The 19,681-nt window shown below is 33.1% G+C and overlaps 1 protein-coding gene across 1 annotated transcript; it reads left to right on the forward strand.

Moving 5' to 3' along the window:
* The first annotated feature begins 250 nt into the window (after positions 1-250).
* On the forward strand, positions 251-8,314 carry LOC143250600 (F-box/LRR-repeat protein 14-like). Its single transcript, XM_076501410.1, has one exon. The coding sequence runs from the start codon at positions 420-422 to the stop codon at positions 1,680-1,682; it is 1,263 nt and encodes a 420-aa protein (XP_076357525.1). The 5' UTR covers positions 251-419; the 3' UTR covers positions 1,683-8,314.
* The last annotated feature ends 11,367 nt before the right edge of the window (positions 8,315-19,681 follow it).

Here is a 19,681-nt window from a genome sequence, read left to right on the forward strand (position 1 = left end):
ATTCTCGTTAGTTGTACTTGTATTGTAAAAATTAAATATTTGAATAATTATTTAAAGTGAAGAGTGTACGTGATGAAAATTTGTCTAAAAGCGAATCCTTCCATTTCCGGCTTTTCAGTTGCTGTCAGTGGGCAACCTGTACTTTACAACAAGCTATCATACTATGTAACCTAAAACACGCGAAATTTTCCCTCCCTGAAGCGTATCGAATCACCGAAGGCCACACCTCACGTGACTTTATACTCTCGGCAAATGGATGAGATTCAACGAGAACGTGCTGCACTGAACTGAGTCTGAAGTGTGTAGATGCGTGTGAATACTGGTGTTCTCGTATTATTGGATTATGCGAGTGTATAAAGACCATATATCCTTGAAAAGTATGTGATAAATACGATTAAATAGCAACTTTCAAAATTATCATGGACAATAAGGAAAGAAATACATTTGGCCAAAATACGGCTCATATCTCGTGTTTATACCCAGAGATCTTAGCCCTGATTTTCAGCTACCTAAATGTACGGGACAAGGGACGAGCGGCGCAAGTCTGTGCGGCCTGGAGGGAAGCGAGTTTCCACAAATCCGTCTGGCGCGGAGTATGTGCACGGTTGCACCTGCGGCGATCTAACCCCTCCTTGTTTCCAAGTTTAGTGCGTCGAGGTATCCATCGAATACAAGTTCTTAGTCTACGAAGAAGCCTTCGCGATGTTGTTTTAGGTGTGCCAAACGTGGAGTCTTTAAATTTAAGCGGGTGCTACAACTTGGGCGACTCTTGGCTTAGTCATGCAATGGTTCACGCTATGCCATCTCTGACAGAGTTGAATCTCAGCATGTGTAAACAAATCACGGACTCGAGTTTAGGACGTATCGCTCAACACCTGCAGAATTTGGAATTTTTAGACTTGGGTGGGTGTTGTAATATTACTAATACAGGGTTGCTTTTAGTGGCCTGGGGACTCAGGCGACTCCGTAGTCTGAATCTACGCAGTTCTCGACATGTGTCCGACACAGGAATTGGTCATCTAGCCGGTTTAACGCCTGAAGCAGCTGATGGAACTTTAGCCTTAGAACATTTGGGACTTCAGGACTGCCAGAAACTTACTGACGACGCCCTGAAGCATATGAGTCTTGGCCTTCATCACCTAAAGAGCATCAATCTAAGTTTTTGTGCGAGTATAACTGAAGTAGGCCTGAAGAACTTAGCGCGAATGTCCGAACTACGTGAGTTAAATATAAGCAGCTGCGACAACATCTCTGACGTGGGTATGGCTTTCTTGGCCGAGGGCGGCTCGCGTTTAACAACGTTGGATGTCAGTTTCTGTGACAAGGTAGGAGACCAAGGTCTGCTTCACATCTCCCAAGGACTCTTCAATCTACATAGTCTCAGCCTTAATGCCTGCCCTATCAGCGACGAAGGTTTAAGTCGTATAGCGCGCACATTATCAGACCTGCACACCTTAAACATTGGTCAGTGCTCCCGAGTGACCGATAAGGGTCTCAGTCTTATCGCTGACCACCTTCATCAGCTCCGAAGTATCGACTTGTACGGTTGCACCAAGATCACCACAGTGGGGCTGGAGAGAATCATGCAGCTTCCTTTACTTTCCGTTTTAAATTTAGGTTTGTGGCAAAAAGGTATCGATACCGAAAACTTTAAAACGTTAAAGCCTGTCAGTGATAACTAAACGTGTATGTGCGTGCGTGCGCGTACCTGTTTCATATATATATATATATAGTACATATATAAAGTATATAATTATAAATGTATATGTAACGATAAATATCCGTACTATCTGGTACATCAGCTATTATTTTAAAACCTAGCGAGAGAAGGTTTGATGTAACTTTTATCAACCGCCCAAGTCTTAGCTTAATATTGCGAAAGTGAAGTGGGGTTGAGCAAGTGTTTGTGATCGTAATCGTGAGACAAGTGTTTGAGTTATGAATAATGGATATGTGTGTGTGTGTGTGTGTGTTGAATATTAAACTGTTGTGATCATTTCTCTTTAAAAACAAGAAAAACTGCAACTTTTTAACATGAACATTAAACACGTGAAACATGTCATTATAAGTTAACTCGTGGTCTTCGAAATAACTACTAGTACTGTACTGTAGTTTTCATGTATCTTCATTAAAAACGGATTAGCGATAGATGGAATATTTATCAAATTCTGGGCTTTTAGTTCTATCGTTGAATTTTAAAACTATAAAAACATTAGCTTTTGCAAAAGAAAACTTTTAGTAATGAAAAAAATTAGTGCTTTAAATATGTGTTTTTTACCTGAGGATATAATAAAACTGAAAGATAAGAAATGAGAGTCGAGACTATCCAGGGTACTATATGATACATAGATGTCTTTTTGATACTCCAGTAACGAGAAATCTGTTGCAAAATAGAGTTTAAATTATTTTGTACAAATTATTTTTTGTATTATTAAGTATTATTACTTAATACTTCATGTGATGTAAAATACAGTTATTTGAACTTATTTCTCATCCTTATTTGGAATGTGGATCTTATAGTGCCTAGTTCAGTATAGTAGATGTACTTCTGCAGGGTTTCTGAAAGTGTTTTGTTTCAAGAGTAAATAACATCCAAATTAAGAGTAACAAATATTTTTACTTTTTGCTTTTCAAGTTCATATATCATGTTGTGCTGTAACCTAGAGAATACATAATTCTTCTCGTGATACATGGTATACGCACGTTTTACTGACGTCACGACAGTAGAAATTGCACCGTTAAGCATCCGTTATGTGAGGTCGTGTTAGTGTTTACTGGATGACTGACAGACAACAGTACTGTATGGTGGTGTGAGAGGGTAAAACAGGTGACCCTTCCATGCGGCCAGAATATAAGCTGCTTTTATTTCCCTCATACTGTGGGTATGTTTATATCCAAAGCATGAGAATGACCTTTACATTTGAATCTTAATATTTCAAACATTCAATGGTTGTTAACTAACAAAACAGTTTTTATATAATTTAAAACTATACTCCATTAAAGTTACCTCTTAAATTAATTTTAACACTTGCCACACGAGCCGACCCGGCATTTTGAAGTGGATCCAAAAAACAAGTCATTCCAGAAAGGATTAGGTTGTATTGATTAGACAAAAGATGAAGTTAAGCACTGTTTTCGAAGTCTGGATTGTTGGACCATCTCCTTCATCTAATCCAAAACCATGATAACCAACATAGAGAAATTAACTTCTTAAGTGTAAAGAAGAACAAATAGTAGTAATGACACATGCTTGAAGTATTCTTGATGTGTGGTGGTTTAAATATAGCGATTAAGCTAGACTATTGGTCCAGCTCGGATGATATATCAAAGATATCCCAATCCACTTGATATATCAGTTGAATTGAAGATTCGTCAACTGATTACTGCATTGACAGCAACAACAAAAAACGAGCACAATAATAGCGTTATTTTCGGAAAGGGGGGGTTGGAATCATACATAATAAGTCATTAGTTTTAATATTTTGTAAAACTAACGACACAGTAAAGCCCAAATATGCAGTGTTGAAGTTGAAACAGATGCTTTATAAGATGATTTCCTTAGTTATTCTCAAATTAAAAATGCCCTTTTTTGCAATGAAGAGTAAATATAAGAAGGATTGTGTAATGCTCGGTATGGCATCTCCATAGTATAATCCATATATATTTTATCATGCATATTTTCATTAATATTTAATTGTTTCTCGTTGTTTGTGTAGTTTTACAAGTTTTTTCGAGTTTTATTCATTAAGATATCTCGAAATAACACCAAATTACCGGTTTTCGGAATGATACCTGTTGACCATCCTAGTCTCTGAACTAAAAGATGCTTGGCTGACACGTAGCAGTGAATAATACTTGAGGAGTTAGTTATACATTTAACAAGGTTTTAATCAACTCGCTAGTAACATTAATGCGACTTACCAGAAACTGTAGGAAGTCTTGAATGCCACAGTTTTTTTTTTCTATATATTTACTATTAGTTTGCAACACTTCGATCAGGAATTCGTAGTTTGGACTTCATTCTTTATATTTACAATGTTTTATTTGCGTGTGGGAAGGGTGGAAGGGTCTTGTTACAGCGTAACTGTAATTCGAAGTTTGAAAAAAAATGTTCAGAATGCTCTTGGAATAAATCTTTAATAATGTCGTAACGTTTTGTTTTACCAGCAACTGCACGTTTTTTTCGACCATTCGTACGTTGTGTATAATTTTCGTTGAGCTGAACTCCCAAATGATAGGATTGACAAAAAATTATATCAAATTGGAATAGTAAAAACAACGTTTTATATCCGTAAACGTAATTAGCAAGCTGCAATGACACCAACGAAATATTTTATTGTAATAATTAACAAGGGAAACTATAGAACTAGAAATAAATGTGAAACAGTAGATGTATTTATATTAAGAAATTTAAATGTGAACTTTTTTCTTACAAGTTAAATGATCTAAAACATAAACTTAGTATATCTTAACCTTCAGAATTACTTATGTAACCTGCTACACTGAAGACGAAACGTCAAATTGACTTTTTATTTGAACTCCAAATAGAAGTATCTAATAGTTTGAATAATTGTTCCGTACATAGGTTGAGACTTTGCCTTTATAAATTATCCAAAAAACACAACTTAGTTATTGTAGTGAAATCTTGAATTTGTTTTTACCTTTCGTTTTAATTTATCTGAACAATATTTAAAATACTATTAGTGAAATTTTCCATTCGTTTTGGTAATTTAACAATATACTACTGAATTAATTATTGTAAATTAAAACATTTGGTATATGGTTTATTTCGGTTTAGTATATCACCTGGAGTATATTGTTTATGGTTTATTTCGGTTTGGTATATTATCTGTAGTATATTGTTTATGGTTTATTTCGGTTTGGTATATCATCTGCAGTATATTATTTATGGTTATTTCGGTTTGGTATATCATCTGTAGTATATTATTTGAAAAGAAAAAAAATCAGTGAAATGTTCTTTTCTATAGTTATTTAAAATAGCATAAAACGTTTCTTTTGTGATCCCACTATTCGTTGGTAAAAGAAGAGTCCAAGAGTTGGCGGTGGGTGGTGATGACTAGCTGCCTTCCCTCTAGTCTTACACTACTAAATTAGGGACAGCTAGCACAGATAGCCCTCGAGTAGCTTTGTACAAAATTCAAAAAACAAAAAAACAACAACATTATATCTGCTTGAAATATATGTTGGTGATGAATTTCGATAGAAAACTGAAGTACGTGTATTTCTTGATGAATTATTTCACATGAGCTTATTGGTATATAGTCAGACGTGGAATTAGTCGCCAAACCGTAGTCTCTTGTTTCTAAGTTATATCTATTTCCGTTATTTCTTCCTAATTACATTCGCTTCTTATTTGGTCGAAACGCGAGAAAGTTTTCATAATGTACGAGTGTTTCATATTATTGCTATACGCAGTTTTTGACAGCGTGATTTATTAATAAATTGCATTGTTCGTGAGAGTTTTCCGAATATAACGTTTTCTTATTGAATTAATTTAGGAACTAATAAATAAAAACTGGTATAAATAATATGTTTTTGCCTCTGTGATACAGTAAGTTTTACAGCTAAACACTTCGTAGCTCTAGTATTTCTTTGCTGAAAATTCAAACGTAACCCTAGAATTCATTCTATCGTTTTATTTTTATTTTTATTTTTTTAGAGTAGTGTTGGAATGAGTTACAAATTCTCAGTACATGAAATTATACAGTAGATGAATGAGAATGTTTTATTTGTGATGAGAAAATTGAAATGAACGGTGACTCAGAAAAGCATAGCGAGAGGAGGTTAGAGTTCTCACAGGAATTTTCAAGAAATGTATTGTTTGATAGTGTTGGTTTGTAATTTGTTCGTAGTATGTAATATTGAAAGAGAAATCATAGTTTACGTTCTAATAAAATTAGGAAATAGATATAATATTGTGCAATATTTTTGCATTAAGATGTTTTTCGTTAGCCAAGTTAATTGCTTTATAAATATATGATTCAATCAATAAGCTTGAGGGTTTATAAATGCCAAAATTGAGGGTTAAATCCCTTTGAAGAGCACAGATAAATCACTCTGCAACTTTTGGCTCGTAATCAACCCTTATTATATCCACTTGGTTATAATTCCATATATCACTGCAAATAATGTTCTTTTAGGTTCAGCACTAAGTAAAGTAATTTAAAAATATAGGATTTAATACTTGAATGAACTTAATGTCATTTTGAAGAATGACTTCCGTATTACTACAGTGATCTATATGCGGCTGAAAATGCTTTTTTTGGCTATATGGAGGATAAAAAGTGGCTTATTTTAAAATAAAATCCCATAGATTTTTGTATTACTCCTTTAGACTCCTGAGAGAAATCGCCAGGAACAGAATGCTAGAATAGCATAATGACATCTGTGACAATCGGTTGCACATAAGCTACTGTGTAAGTATAGCCAGATATTCTTGATAGTTTCTAGTTTAAATAAATCAGTTATAATAACTCCTTGATTTGAAAAATATAACCTGACTTAGAGAATTTTTTATACTTTGTTCCTTTAATATCAAAAGTTAGGTTGTAGTTTGAGAATGATGATAAACAATTTGCTATTTACTTTAAAGAACATGCTAATTTCGTTCTGAACAAGTTTCGTAAATACGTCTGTTAGATGTGCATCACATGTATATTAAAATTGTACTGAGAAAAAAAAATCACATAACAAACTGTACCAGTCGCAGAAAAGCTGAAAAATATCAGTTTGGAAGTTTAGTTTGGAAATGCTCTCTCCCCTCCCTTATAACATTAGAAATCGAATTTTGATTCCCGCGTTGGTCACAGCACAGATAGACCACTGTTTAGCTTTGTTCTTAACAACAACCAAACAAAACTCTTCAAAATTAGCACTCAAAATGCATTGGGATAACTTTGAAATCTCAGGTAAATTACTTTCATACAAGAAAACGAGTAATAATAATAAGGGCTAAAGTCGTACATCCCCATTATCTCATCATGTTGATCTATCAGTTAGATACGCAGCTAGTTATGAGCGTAGCGGTAATAACACGGTAGCAGTTTCAAAGTCAAGGTATCCTAGAAAAGGATTATAATATAATTCAAGCCATACGACCTATCCCAACAGAACAATTATAGCACACACATCTTATAATAATGGAACTATATTGCCGTCCTGTTTATTTCGATAACTTTACAACCTCTATCCGTAAAACCAAGTTAAACAAGCATCAAAATATAAACAGCAAGCAAACTAAAGTACCCTACTTGTAGGGTTAAACAGCTTTCAATAACAAATAGTTGTATCAAGATAAATGTATTAGTTTGCTGTCGGAGTCTTGAATATTTAAAAAATTTAGACTTAGAAATATGATACAATTTTAAACAGTTTAGACCTTAACATCAGATCTGAGATTATAAACACAGAAAAGCGAGAAACATACCAGTATAACTGCAAGTGAACATATCAAGATAGTCTGACGTGTACAGTGAGGATAATACTGTAGTTTAACAGACCACGTATTAACTATAGCACTGCTGAATACAGGTGAAATGTGTATATTATTTTGTTGTTTGCCATCTGTGCTGATGACGTTTCACAAAGTTGGAAAATGAGCAACATGAGACTAGATCATGAAAAAATTTTGTCTTCGATCTCCTTTGTATTAACATAAAATTCTAAAAAAAAGTTTTATATTGTCCGTTCGCGTAAGTTGGTTGATACCGAGTTTACACACTATATTTATTAATTAATATTATCCTTGAAATGCTAGTTCTTTGTAAGTGTTAGCGTTTCAAAACACGCTTTTCTTATCATTTTGCTTACGTTTTGTCACAGAAAAGAGACTTTTGCGTGTTTCATCACGTAATGTGAACTGCAGCTTAGGGAATATTTTCTCTTCAGCTATTGTTGTTTTCCAAGAGATTCTTCAACTGGAAATACCTGGCTTAGCTGTCATACTGAGTCTTATAAAATGTCATTTTGTGTCACCTCGTAGTATCTGTTTGAACTTTACCACGTATATCATATTTCGAGTTCTGAAACAACAGTAAAGATGAAGGCAATTTTTAAAATAGTAACTTTTTTTTTAAAGTCTTCTTAGATGTAATTGTGCAAAATAAAACGTTACAGCACGAAAACCATAACATAACGTTGTCGAGAAAGTATGGAAAACAACATATGTATACTGTGTCAAAGAAACTTGTTTGAATAATGACTGGTGCTTTGCAAGTTACTTGTTTGTTTATATGTACATATTGTATAACCTTGTAAACCTAAATTGCTTTATAAAACTGTTATATTAATACTACTTGGTGTGTAGTGTCATTATCTTTTCGTCACAAGTTCTAATTTGAAAGGTGTTAAATTCAACTGTAAGCGATGTGTCATTAATTATATTTTATAACCACCGCCTACACTTGGAATACATGTTCTATCCAGCTTCTTTGTCGTTCCGTGTATTTATTACATGAAAAGAAACAAAATATAAAGGGGAGAAATGGAGAATTGTAGACCAAGTGTCGGGCGCTGGAGACATGGGATGGTTTTTTTGGTCTTTCCACTTAAGGTTTTAACGTCATACAAATAATTATTGGGTTACTTTCTCAGTAAGTATACTTTTATATAACAGTGTTAGGTTTTCTGTTTATTCTTAGAGAAGCTAAATGATACAAAGTCACAAGAAAAGTGCACTACTTTCATACAAGGATGACTTTTTTTTTTTCCCCACCGAATAGTAATATTCAAATTCGTTGATAAATTACGGTATATTGTTTGTTTTTTATTTTTAAAAAGTAACACGTCCGTTTTTCGATTAGTGACAGATTTATTACTTCTGTTTAGAATCTATTGAATAATTATTTCAAAAATACAATAATTGTGACTTTTAGAGCAGTAGGTAAGTTCTGTATTTTAATAATTGCTACATATCGACCAATCAAGTAAAGTTTTCTATCTTACAGTGACTCATAAACATGTCTGCAAATATTATTATAATTATAATCAGCACTTGCATACTGTGAAAGTTGTTGCTATTGTATTTTTGAAATAATTTACTCTTGTTGCGAATTTAGGGGCTCAGTTTATTTTAGAAATAACTTCTGTGGATTATTTTAACTAACTCGTAAATATAAATGAACCAAGCTGAACATTGGAAAACGCATAAAGAACAAACACTAAACAAAAACAAATAATATTAAGTTAAAGTTATAATGTAAGATACAAGTTTTTCATCGTCTTTATTGTGCTTTGAAGATGTCCTAATCATGTCTTTACTTTTACTGTCTATAATGTCTTAGGACATAATGCCTTTTTTTCACCCAAAATACTTGGAATTCAATATCAAGAAATGTTTCTGTATAAGTTATAACTTAAAACATGACATTTATGCTGATGGTAGGTTGCCAGTTATCGAAAGTCGAAATCATTTGCTACAAGTAATTTATTCTTGTGTATTTACTGGTTCGTGGCACTTACGGTGCCGTTCAGATACGGCAATTGTCAGTAACATTATATTCTTACTTATTGTTTATCCTAATGATCAAATGATTCCAAAATTGTTGGAGATATTTTGGTAGAATTTAACACAGTTCAGGTTGCTAAGCAACATAGGATGAATAAGAGTCCGTAGCACTTTTGCTAAGTTTCATGTAAAATGGATTTAATTAAATAAACACACATGATTTGTAAGTAAAGTAGAGATGCTACAGTACATTACCTTTTGTTATTCTACTAAAAGATGATTGATACATTCTATATGAATGAAAAATCACTTAGGAAAACCTTTACTCGTATGAAGGTTGAAAATTGTGGTAATTTATGTGCCACTACTCAAGAGCTTTGAAATCCTAAACATAAAACTAGGGTGTCAGTGTGTGTTAAGAGCTAATGCAAAGGTTTTTAAAGTAATTGGAATTTGAGACAAGAATATAAGAAAAGATACAAAATTTGATACAAAATTGAAGTCGCATTGATGTCTTTTTTTAAACAAGATATCAAACATTATCAGAGAACAATGTCAAATTACACCACCCTAGCTTAGAAAACAGCTGGTAAACTTAGTAGCAAATATCACGTTAATAGTACCTTTTATATGGTGTTCATTGACGTCATTTTTATCTGTTTATTGAAGTTCGCATCCCAGAACAACCCACGACCCTATTTCTTATGGTGGTCGAGTCTGTCCGCGTGGTTAAAGTAGTGTCATACCACTCTTACATGTTTCATAGTCGTTCATAGAACGCGTCTATTGGGAATAAAAATGTCAATTTCTCATACAGCGATATAATATCTCTCGATAGAACTTCGTTGCCTTTACAGCTAAACCACTCAAGTACTACACTCCCAACCATCACGATTAATTTCCCTCACCGGGGCTTTTCGAAGAATCTACATAAAACAAGACCTTCTCAACTAACTGCGGAAACTTGAATTCACCGCACACGTGGACAGAGGCAGCCTCGGGTAACCATGGCAACATTATAACGATTATCCCTTGGCGTTTCAGCTGGCATTTATTTTGTTTCAACACAAGTCACTTTTCCCAAGAGAATTCGAAAGTCGCTAAAATCAACAAATTTTTAATTTCCAGAATGATTGTTACGTCAAGTTGTGATTTTTCCACATAATACTTAACATATAATAAAGTTCCTAAGAATATTATTAGGTGTAATTCACTTTGTTTTGGATTAATCAAGTACTAAAGTATAGTGAGTTTCAGAAAACGTTTTCAAAACGAGTTTAGAGAAAATGAAAGGTTTTGATTAAAGCTATTTTACCCTTACTAGAAGTGAGCGCTTTTGTAACACATATATAATAATTTGGAAAATATTAAGAGTTGGTACATTATAACAAAATGTGAAAAATAATTTACTATGCGATGATAATTACACCTTGTCTCCTTCTTATGTCTTCTTAAACATTTTCTTGTGCTACGACGTCCAAGTCAGTCTATGGAATGTTAAGGTTAACATTGAACAAATTATAATAATTGAAACGAAGCCGGGCACATTCTTTCCAATTAAGTGCCCCTTTTAGCAGTCATAAGGAGTCCTGTTAGTGAAATATGTTCTTTTCAAGGAAGGAGTGTTAGGTTTTTTTTCGCGAAAATCATGAAAGTTGGACATTCACTTCAACTTTGCTGTCACGTATTAAAAAATCGTGCTCTAATTCCTCTCAGGAATTGACTCATACCAGTTAAAACATAAACTACTGTTTATTACGAGTAATCAATAACACATAGACATAAAACAGGTTCTCTTTCTAATTGGTAACATATTACTTTCTTCATTCGCCTCTCTTGGTTCATTCGTTCTATCTCTATTTTTTCTTCATTTAATTCCTGTCTTTCTTTCTCAAACTCATAACGAACTGTTTTGGCCTTGCACCTGTTTTGTTTTGTTTTACATTTATTGTAATGTAACGCTTCTTAACCACATAAGGTCTCCATACCAGCTGAACTTGGAAAGGCTGTCGCAACCAGCTCACTCCAATAATTTTCTAATGGCTGAAGAGTATTGTAATCCCTTAAACACCGGCCAGTGGCCAACCACTTTCTCACCTCTCTCAACTTCAATCGTTACTAAGATGTTAAGACATTTCATATGTTAAAAATCATTTAATCAAGTGTTGCTACTATTGCAATTTGGTCAACCTACAATGATGGGACTTAAGTAAAGAGCATGCTGCGTCTACACTGGAAAGGTTCCGTGATTACAAGTTAATGTTACAGTAATATAAGCTAAAAAGTTAGTGTTATAATTAACCATACTTGTCGTGACACACTAATATTCAGACTAGAATATTTTTATACAGCATTCTTTATCTAGTGGTCGAAAAGCTATTTACATACTCTTGTAACTTCGTAAGAGCCTAGATAAAGACTGCAGCGTTAAGAATATAATAGGCTTAATCAGGGAGGAAATCAGGGTTTTAAAAAAGAAGAGGGGGGTTCCAAATGAATGAAAGGGGCTTGGCCCCCTCTGAGAAGCTAAAGCCTTTTTAAAAATTTAAATTTTTCTAAACCCATTTCCTGACACTTTGCGTTTATTTTTTGCTGATCACCCTGTAGGTAAATTAACAATGTTTGTTTGTTTTGGAATTTCGCACAAAGCTACTCGAGGGCTATCTGTGCTAGCAGTCCCTAATTTAGCAGTGTAAGACTAGAGGGAAGGCAGCTAGTCATCACCACCCACCGCCAACTCTTGGGCTACTCTTTTACCAACGAATAGTGGGATTGATTGTCACATTATAACGCCCTCACGGCTGAAAGGGCGAACATGTTTGATGTCATGAGCATTCGAACCCATCATGATTCTCCAGCTTGGAAAAGGCGTACACATCATAACAGTGAATTTATTATTATTATTATTATTTTTAATACAAACGTTAATCTCATAGAAGAGAAAGGTACCGAAAAGAAGAACCCCTCTTCCGTCCTAACTAGAACACTTACCTTTATGAATAATAACAATAAACTATTTTTGAAATTTTTACTTTTGTACCTTTGGTTAGCAAATAGTATTATACTTAAAAATCGACCCATTAGAAAACGCCAAGGTTAATACTTTAACTAACTGTATTTTACTGGCAAGCAACAACGTTTTATCAAACAGAATAATGCTTTGCTCATCTCTCTGTAAGCGGTCCTGCATGGCTGGATGGTTAAGGCATTCGATTCGTAATCCGACGGTCGCAGTTTCGAATCCCCGTAGCACCAAACATGTTCTCCCCTTTAGCCATGGTGGCGTTATAATGTGACGGTGAATCCGTAAAAGAGTAGCCCAAGAGTTGGCGGTGGGTGTTGATGACTAGTTGCCCTCCTTCTAATCTTACACTGCTAATTTAGGGACGGCTAGCGCAGATAGTCCTCATATAGCTTTGCGCGAAATTCAAAAAGTCGAACCAAACCTTTCTGTAAGCAACGACATCATAACTTATTGTAAGGATTCAAAGGGATGTAATTCAAGTTAAATAGTATCACGTATTAACATTACTTTTCGTAAAACATTATAATTAAGTGTATTATATGTTTAACACTGTATTATTTATTCAGTCTCTTGATAATTTTTAAGAAGGATATAGAACATCCCCATGGCTGTAAAATCAATGCCTTTACAAACACACACATTTCTGGAAAGTATCATTCATAAAATCCATACAGTTATTGCTTTGTTTTTTAATTTATCAAATATGTAATTCATGTTAAAAGCAAACAAAATAAGATATAATGTTTTTTTTTTGAATTATCAAATATTGTTTTTAATATAGAAAATAGAGAACAATCTCAGTCAATAATCGACTGTTTCTATGCAGGCTTAATGTGATCACTCATGTTCATGTACATTCTATCACATTTGTTACATATACGCTGAATAGCCGATAATAAAGCCGACTTCGGTTGTTTTTTGTTGTTTTCTTTAAGTCCTTACAATCTTGTCCTATAATTATTGGGAAAATACTTTATTTCAAGGTTAAGAATAAACGAGACATACGTCAAGGGTATTTCTATTACGTCATGATAAATAGTAATCGTTTATAAAGTAGTAAAATCTGTTACGGTTTTCAAAACTCTGCTCATTCATATTTTCTTGTCACAATTGTGATTTATAAAGCTTTGATGCTTTCTTCACATACATAAACTTTAAAGCAAATACTTTTGTAAGTTGGAAAACATTAAAAACGATCTCAGGTAGTTCGTTTATATAAGAACTTTTGGGACGACGCACTTGTATGTGATGAAAGAAAACAATAATAATATTAAGAAAGACTAACCTGAGCGCTTTGAAAAATAGACTTTCAGAAGAAAAATGGTCCATCTTCAGAATAAAGAATGTTCATCTTCAGGAGAAGAAAGGTTTATTTCCAAAAGAGAAGAAGCCACATTGCAAAAGCCATTGTATCATTTTTTCTTTACTTTGATTCATATAATTTCGTTTTGTGTATGGTGTCTTAAAATATATAAATACACATTTCTTAAGCCAGTGTTGATACAACTTTTATCTTGAATATTCAGATGAATTTTGTTTCTCAGAGGGACAGCAATTAGTTTACATACTTACAACGCTACAATCCGTGGTTCGATTCCCGCGATGGACATAGCAAATAGCCAAATGTCGCTTTGCTTTGCCACAACATCATATGATATTTTTTATGTAATGTTTTACAGATTGATAAGGTGCTAGGATGCTTTTTTGTTACAAAGCTCGATTGGACGAAATTAAAATGATAAAATTTAACATATTTCAATTACAATGTATACAAATAATAGCACAGGTAATGTGAAGTACTCTCACTATACCAAACAGAACGCTCTGCATGCCTTCAGATAAAAGTTCGTTTATGAGGTGCTAAACAAGTTTCATTTGGTATTTAACATGTATCATGACATGTTACACATACGCATATGCGTATATCCCGGTATACAATAATAAATTGACAAACAACAATTTACCAGCATAATGAAGTGATTTATGGCAGAGCATTGGTTTGTCTTCTTCAGGTATTCAATGTTTTGTCGAAACATGTAATGTGTCGTCCTCCTAAAATATAAATAACTTAATTATGTTCATAAATCGTTGTTTACCAACTTATTATTATATGATGTACTTCCTTACTCACGTATCTCAGTGTGCATTAAGTAAAGTACAAGTTTTAATACTAAGCCAGCTTTTAAAAAAAGCTGGTATTCTTGTTGTTTATAAATTAAGGTTACCCTTTATTGAAAATGTTCAGGATCGTAAAGATATATAAATACATATTTCCGTACAAAATATTGAATTATGTTCTGATTAGAAATTTATATTCGTAGTAGATGGTATTCTAAATAAAAGAAGTTTTGTGCCTTATTGAGAAACGTACAGGTTTATATTTAGGTATATATATAAACCTGCACGTTTTTCAAGAGTCAACTTCCAAAATAAGAGGTATTGCAAGTGCTCAATGGATCGTGTACAGGTATATACATATTTCAATACCAAATATTGCATAATATTCTGTTTGGAAGTTTACACTTGCAGAAGGTGGTGTCATGTATTTTCGAAGCTTCGTGTATTTGTTAAAAAAATGTACAGTTTGTAAAAAATATAATGTTTATGTACTTGATAAAATGCAGAGTTTATGTATGTGTCACATAGTTATACAGTATCAACACATCAAATTTCGAGACGGAAACTGGTGAGATTATAAGTGTCTGAAGGTTTTCTCTTTTAAATATGAATTTCACAGTAGTAATAGTTGAATAATTGACGTTCTGGATATTTGGGATATCCAGATATATTCTGGATATATTAGGATATATTCTGGATATATTAGGATATATTCTGGATATGTGGTATGGATTCTGTGACAGAGCATGTGATTGATACTGTAGACAAGCGGCAGCAGACTTTACAATCAGATGAGATAAAAATTGAAATTTTTGATTGCCTAAATCCAAAGTGTTGCGTCTAGTACAAGTCCAACACAGCACATTATTTAGTCAACACCATCCTAACTGTCAAACATAGTGGTAGTAACATCATGTTATTGGGATGTTTCTCATTATCAGGGACTGGGAAACCTGTCTGGGTTGAGGGGAAGGTGGGTGGTGCAAGTGCAGGCGAATCCTAAAGGACAACTTGCTTAAGTCAGCCAATAATTATAAAACTAGGTCATAAATCGAAAATTTATATTTCAACAGGACGATGACCGAAGCACAGTGTTAAAGCCACACTGGAGTGATTTCAAAAAAATAGAGTGAATATCCTGGAGTAGCCCAGTCAAAGTCTTGACTTAAATTCAATAGAATACCTATGGAGAGACTTAAATATTCCAGTCCTTTAAGAATCTCCTATGAAATTGTCATAATTGAAGCAATTTTGCCAGGAAAAAATGGCAAAAATTATACTACCCCATTTTACTAAGCTGATAGAGATCTATCCAAATAGACTCACAACAGTATTGAGTTATGGGCTGAATAGTATTCAGTAAATTTCAACACATATATATATGAGTATTTTCTTTGCAGGTTTTGCTGACATACAACCTTCTTCACACATAACATTGTGATCATTAGAGTTTTGAATAAAAGCAACTTAATGTGACATTACTGGTAGGAGCGAATACTTTTGCAAGTTACTGTATACATTTAGTGGCCACTTTATTAGGTACACCTGCTTATTAGCACAAGTAGCCAAACAGCAAATTATATGGCTGCAACTCAATATATAAAGCATGCAGTCGCAGTAAAGAGGTACAGTTGCTGTTCGACCAAACATTAGAATGAAAAAGATGCACCTTTTAAGCAACTTTGACCATGTAATGATTGTTGGTGCAAGACGTGGTTGTTCCAGTATTTCAGAAACTGTGATATCTTGGAATTTTCACGCACTACAGTCTCTAGAGTTTACAAAGAATGGTGTGAAAAAAATCCAGTGAGCAGCATTTCTGTGCGTGAAAACACCTTGTTAATGAGAAAGGGCAGAGGACAATGGCCAGACTCATTCAAATTAACAGGAAAGTCACAAGTCCTCAAATGACCACTCTTTACAGCAGTGGTGTGCAGAAGAACATCTCTGAACGTACAACACGTCGACCCTTGAAGTATTTGTTGGTAAAAGAGTAACCCAAGGGTTAGCAATGGGTGGTAATGACTAGCTGCCTTTCCTCTAGTCTTACACTGCTAAATTAGGGACAGCTAGCACAGATAGCCCTCGTATATTTTGCGCAAAATTCATAAACAATCTTATTTTTATAGTTTTAATTTATATATTTAACTTTCTTAGATAACTTTTACAGGCAGTTAGTGCTACTAATTTAATGTACTGATGAGACATTTGTGTCATACCCACTGTATCATTTTCATAAACAAAAGAGTCAATTGTGTCTTTATGAATTAGTATGCATTGGACGTACTGATTATAGTTTTTGCTTCAATGTCTAATTCGCATGGCACACTTTTTGCAGTTTCTGAAATTTTATGGATAAAATGCTTATCACTAATTCATTTCTATAATTAATATATTGTATAGCATCTACCAATTCTGAAAAGAACGCTTATTTACATCTAATGTTTAGCTTTTATAAATTCATTTGTTCCACTATAGTTCAAAGGATGAATGTAAATAACTATCTAACCATTGCTAGAAAATTATAATCTTATTTTTCTGTTGAAAATTTTCACAAATCTTGTTTCTTGATGGATTAGTCATATTGCTAAATGATTTCTACAAAACATACCAGTACAGATATAAGTGATCTTTTTCTTTCTGCAATGGACGTTAAGGCCACAACACAGGATGCAAATAATAGTCAAATACTCTCCTAGATTCATGATAACTGACATTTTAAAGAAATATCCAATAATAGAATTTATTTAGATGTCAATAGTTTTGAATGTTTGTTTTTTGTTTTTGTTTTTTTCGCACAAAGCTACACGAGGGCTATCTGTGCTAGCCGTCCCTAATTTATCAGTGTAAGACTAGAAGGAAGGCAGCTAGTCATCACCACCCACCGCCAACTCTTGGGCTACTCTTTTACCAACGAATAGTGGGATTGATCGTCACATTATAACGCCCTCACGGCTGGGAGGGCGAGTATGTTTGGCGCGACGGGGATGCGAATCCGCGACCCTCAGATCACGCCTTAACACGCTTGGCCATGCCGGGCCTAATAGCTTTGAAAGTGAATGTCTAGAATTAGAACGTTTTGTAACGAATACTCACAAAATGTAACAAAATATGTATTACTAGTTTGTAACTATATGTATGATACACTTTTCAAATGTATATATATACTTGTTGACGAATCAGAGATTCTATTATACTATAACAATTAAACCTATTAGATATGATAAAACATGTCAGTTTTAAGCTATATGGGACGGTAGTGAGAAAAGCAAAAAGTTTTAAGTCCATCTCGACTGGTATAGAATTTCTAAATAAATTTGCTTTCTGTGATAATATTAGATCTATTAATTTTGAAGAATATCTCTTATGTTTCATTTATGGTGATTTAATTTGTTTGACTAATAACATAGCAGAACAAATATATCCTCAGGTATTATTATATTGAGTTGTAGATTAATATTTTATAAACAAATATATTTTCCTAAATAGCACATTACTATGCTTTGAAATTTGTTAACAACGGTTTCAGCATTGAAATTCTGTTACTAAATGTTTCAGTATATATAACACTTTTGAAGTCTGTGATTTTGATTGCATATATTAATGATAGCATATTGGTCTATGATGAAACATAAGTTTTATATAAAAAATATAAATAAAGATTTGTATTAGATGTTTAAGCATACTTGTTAGGAACTGATATTCATAGAGTGTAATTTATCATGAAAAACTAAGGTACATAATTATCTAGGATTTAATCTTTCTTTCCAAGAGAGTTAGTTATCAATATAAGATGATTGAGTGTCTTTGATCTCAGCTAGATAATCAACCTGTTATATTGCCATACAATCTGTTGTAACACTCTGTTACCAATTGAATACATGCAAATATAATTCATTTTATAATCAAACCGTAAATCTCATACATTTCACAAGTCTGTAAAGTTCGTGTAGTTTTTAAGTCTAAGTAGATTTTGCAAATATTAAAGTAACAGGTAAAACTGAATTGATTATAGCCAATCTAGCTTCCATTTTCAAAAATATTCTAAGCTACAAATTCGAAATATTTGAAGGCTATCTCTTTCTGAACTTTTGACCAGTTGTTGCACATCCATACAGTTTAATTTTACAGAGTAGTGAGCTTAAAATGATTTTGCTGTAAAGTACAGTTGAAATACAAGAATTCCACACTACATGTAAAGTTCCTTCCTGTTGTTGATTAGTAAATAAGTTGATTTGTTATAGTGTAACAGAAGCTGTGAGTCTCAACAAATATATACATTTGAAAGTGTCACTACTTTAGTTTTATACACATAATTACAAACTACATATTTATGTACGTGTGTGTATCACAAAATTTTCCACTTCTAGACATTTACTTTCAAAGCATTGACCTTTCTGTGACACACATTTAAACTGTCAGTAGTTTTAGCATATAGTAATTACGGACATTGTATCGTGTGCTTAACGTCCGTTTCAGAAGAAATATCATTTATATTTTGCTAATATATTTTAGTAGAAATTATCCAGCATTATGCCTAATTTGTCAAAAAAAGAAGATTTATGAACATTTTTTTAACATAAGAATAAGATTATAATTTTCTACTAATGGTTAAACATAGTTATAAACATAGATCCTTTAGTGGAACGAATAAAATTATAAAAGCTAAACATGAGATTTAAGTGAACTTCCTTTTCAGAATTGGTAGATGTTATACAATATATTAATTGTAGAAATGAATTAGTAGTAAGTATTTTATAACAAAAATGCATGTTATGCAAATTAGATATGGAAGCAAAAATTATAATCAGGACATTAAACGTATACTATATCATAAAAAACACAATTGGTTTCCCATTCAATATTTATGAAAATTATACATTGGATGTGATAAAAAGTTTCACATTTAATGTGTTAGTAACTCTGACGGTCTATAAAAAGATGTGTAATAAAGTTAAGCTCTTCCTGCTATTGAATTATCGATTTATAGAAACACCATTTTTACTAACACAGCTTTTCAAAAATATATACAACATACAGGGTGTTGGGAAAGTCACTGTGCACTTATATAT

Source organism: Tachypleus tridentatus, chromosome 5 (assembly GCF_004210375.1).
Source record: "Tachypleus tridentatus isolate NWPU-2018 chromosome 5, ASM421037v1, whole genome shotgun sequence".
Lineage (NCBI taxonomy): Eukaryota > Metazoa > Arthropoda > Merostomata > Xiphosura > Limulidae > Tachypleus > Tachypleus tridentatus.

Bases quoted from the DNA above. Each gene is read 5' to 3' on its own strand.
- LOC143250600 (XM_076501410.1), top strand. From the start codon at position 420: ATGGACAATAAGGAAAGAAATACATTTGGCCAAAATACGGCTCATATC.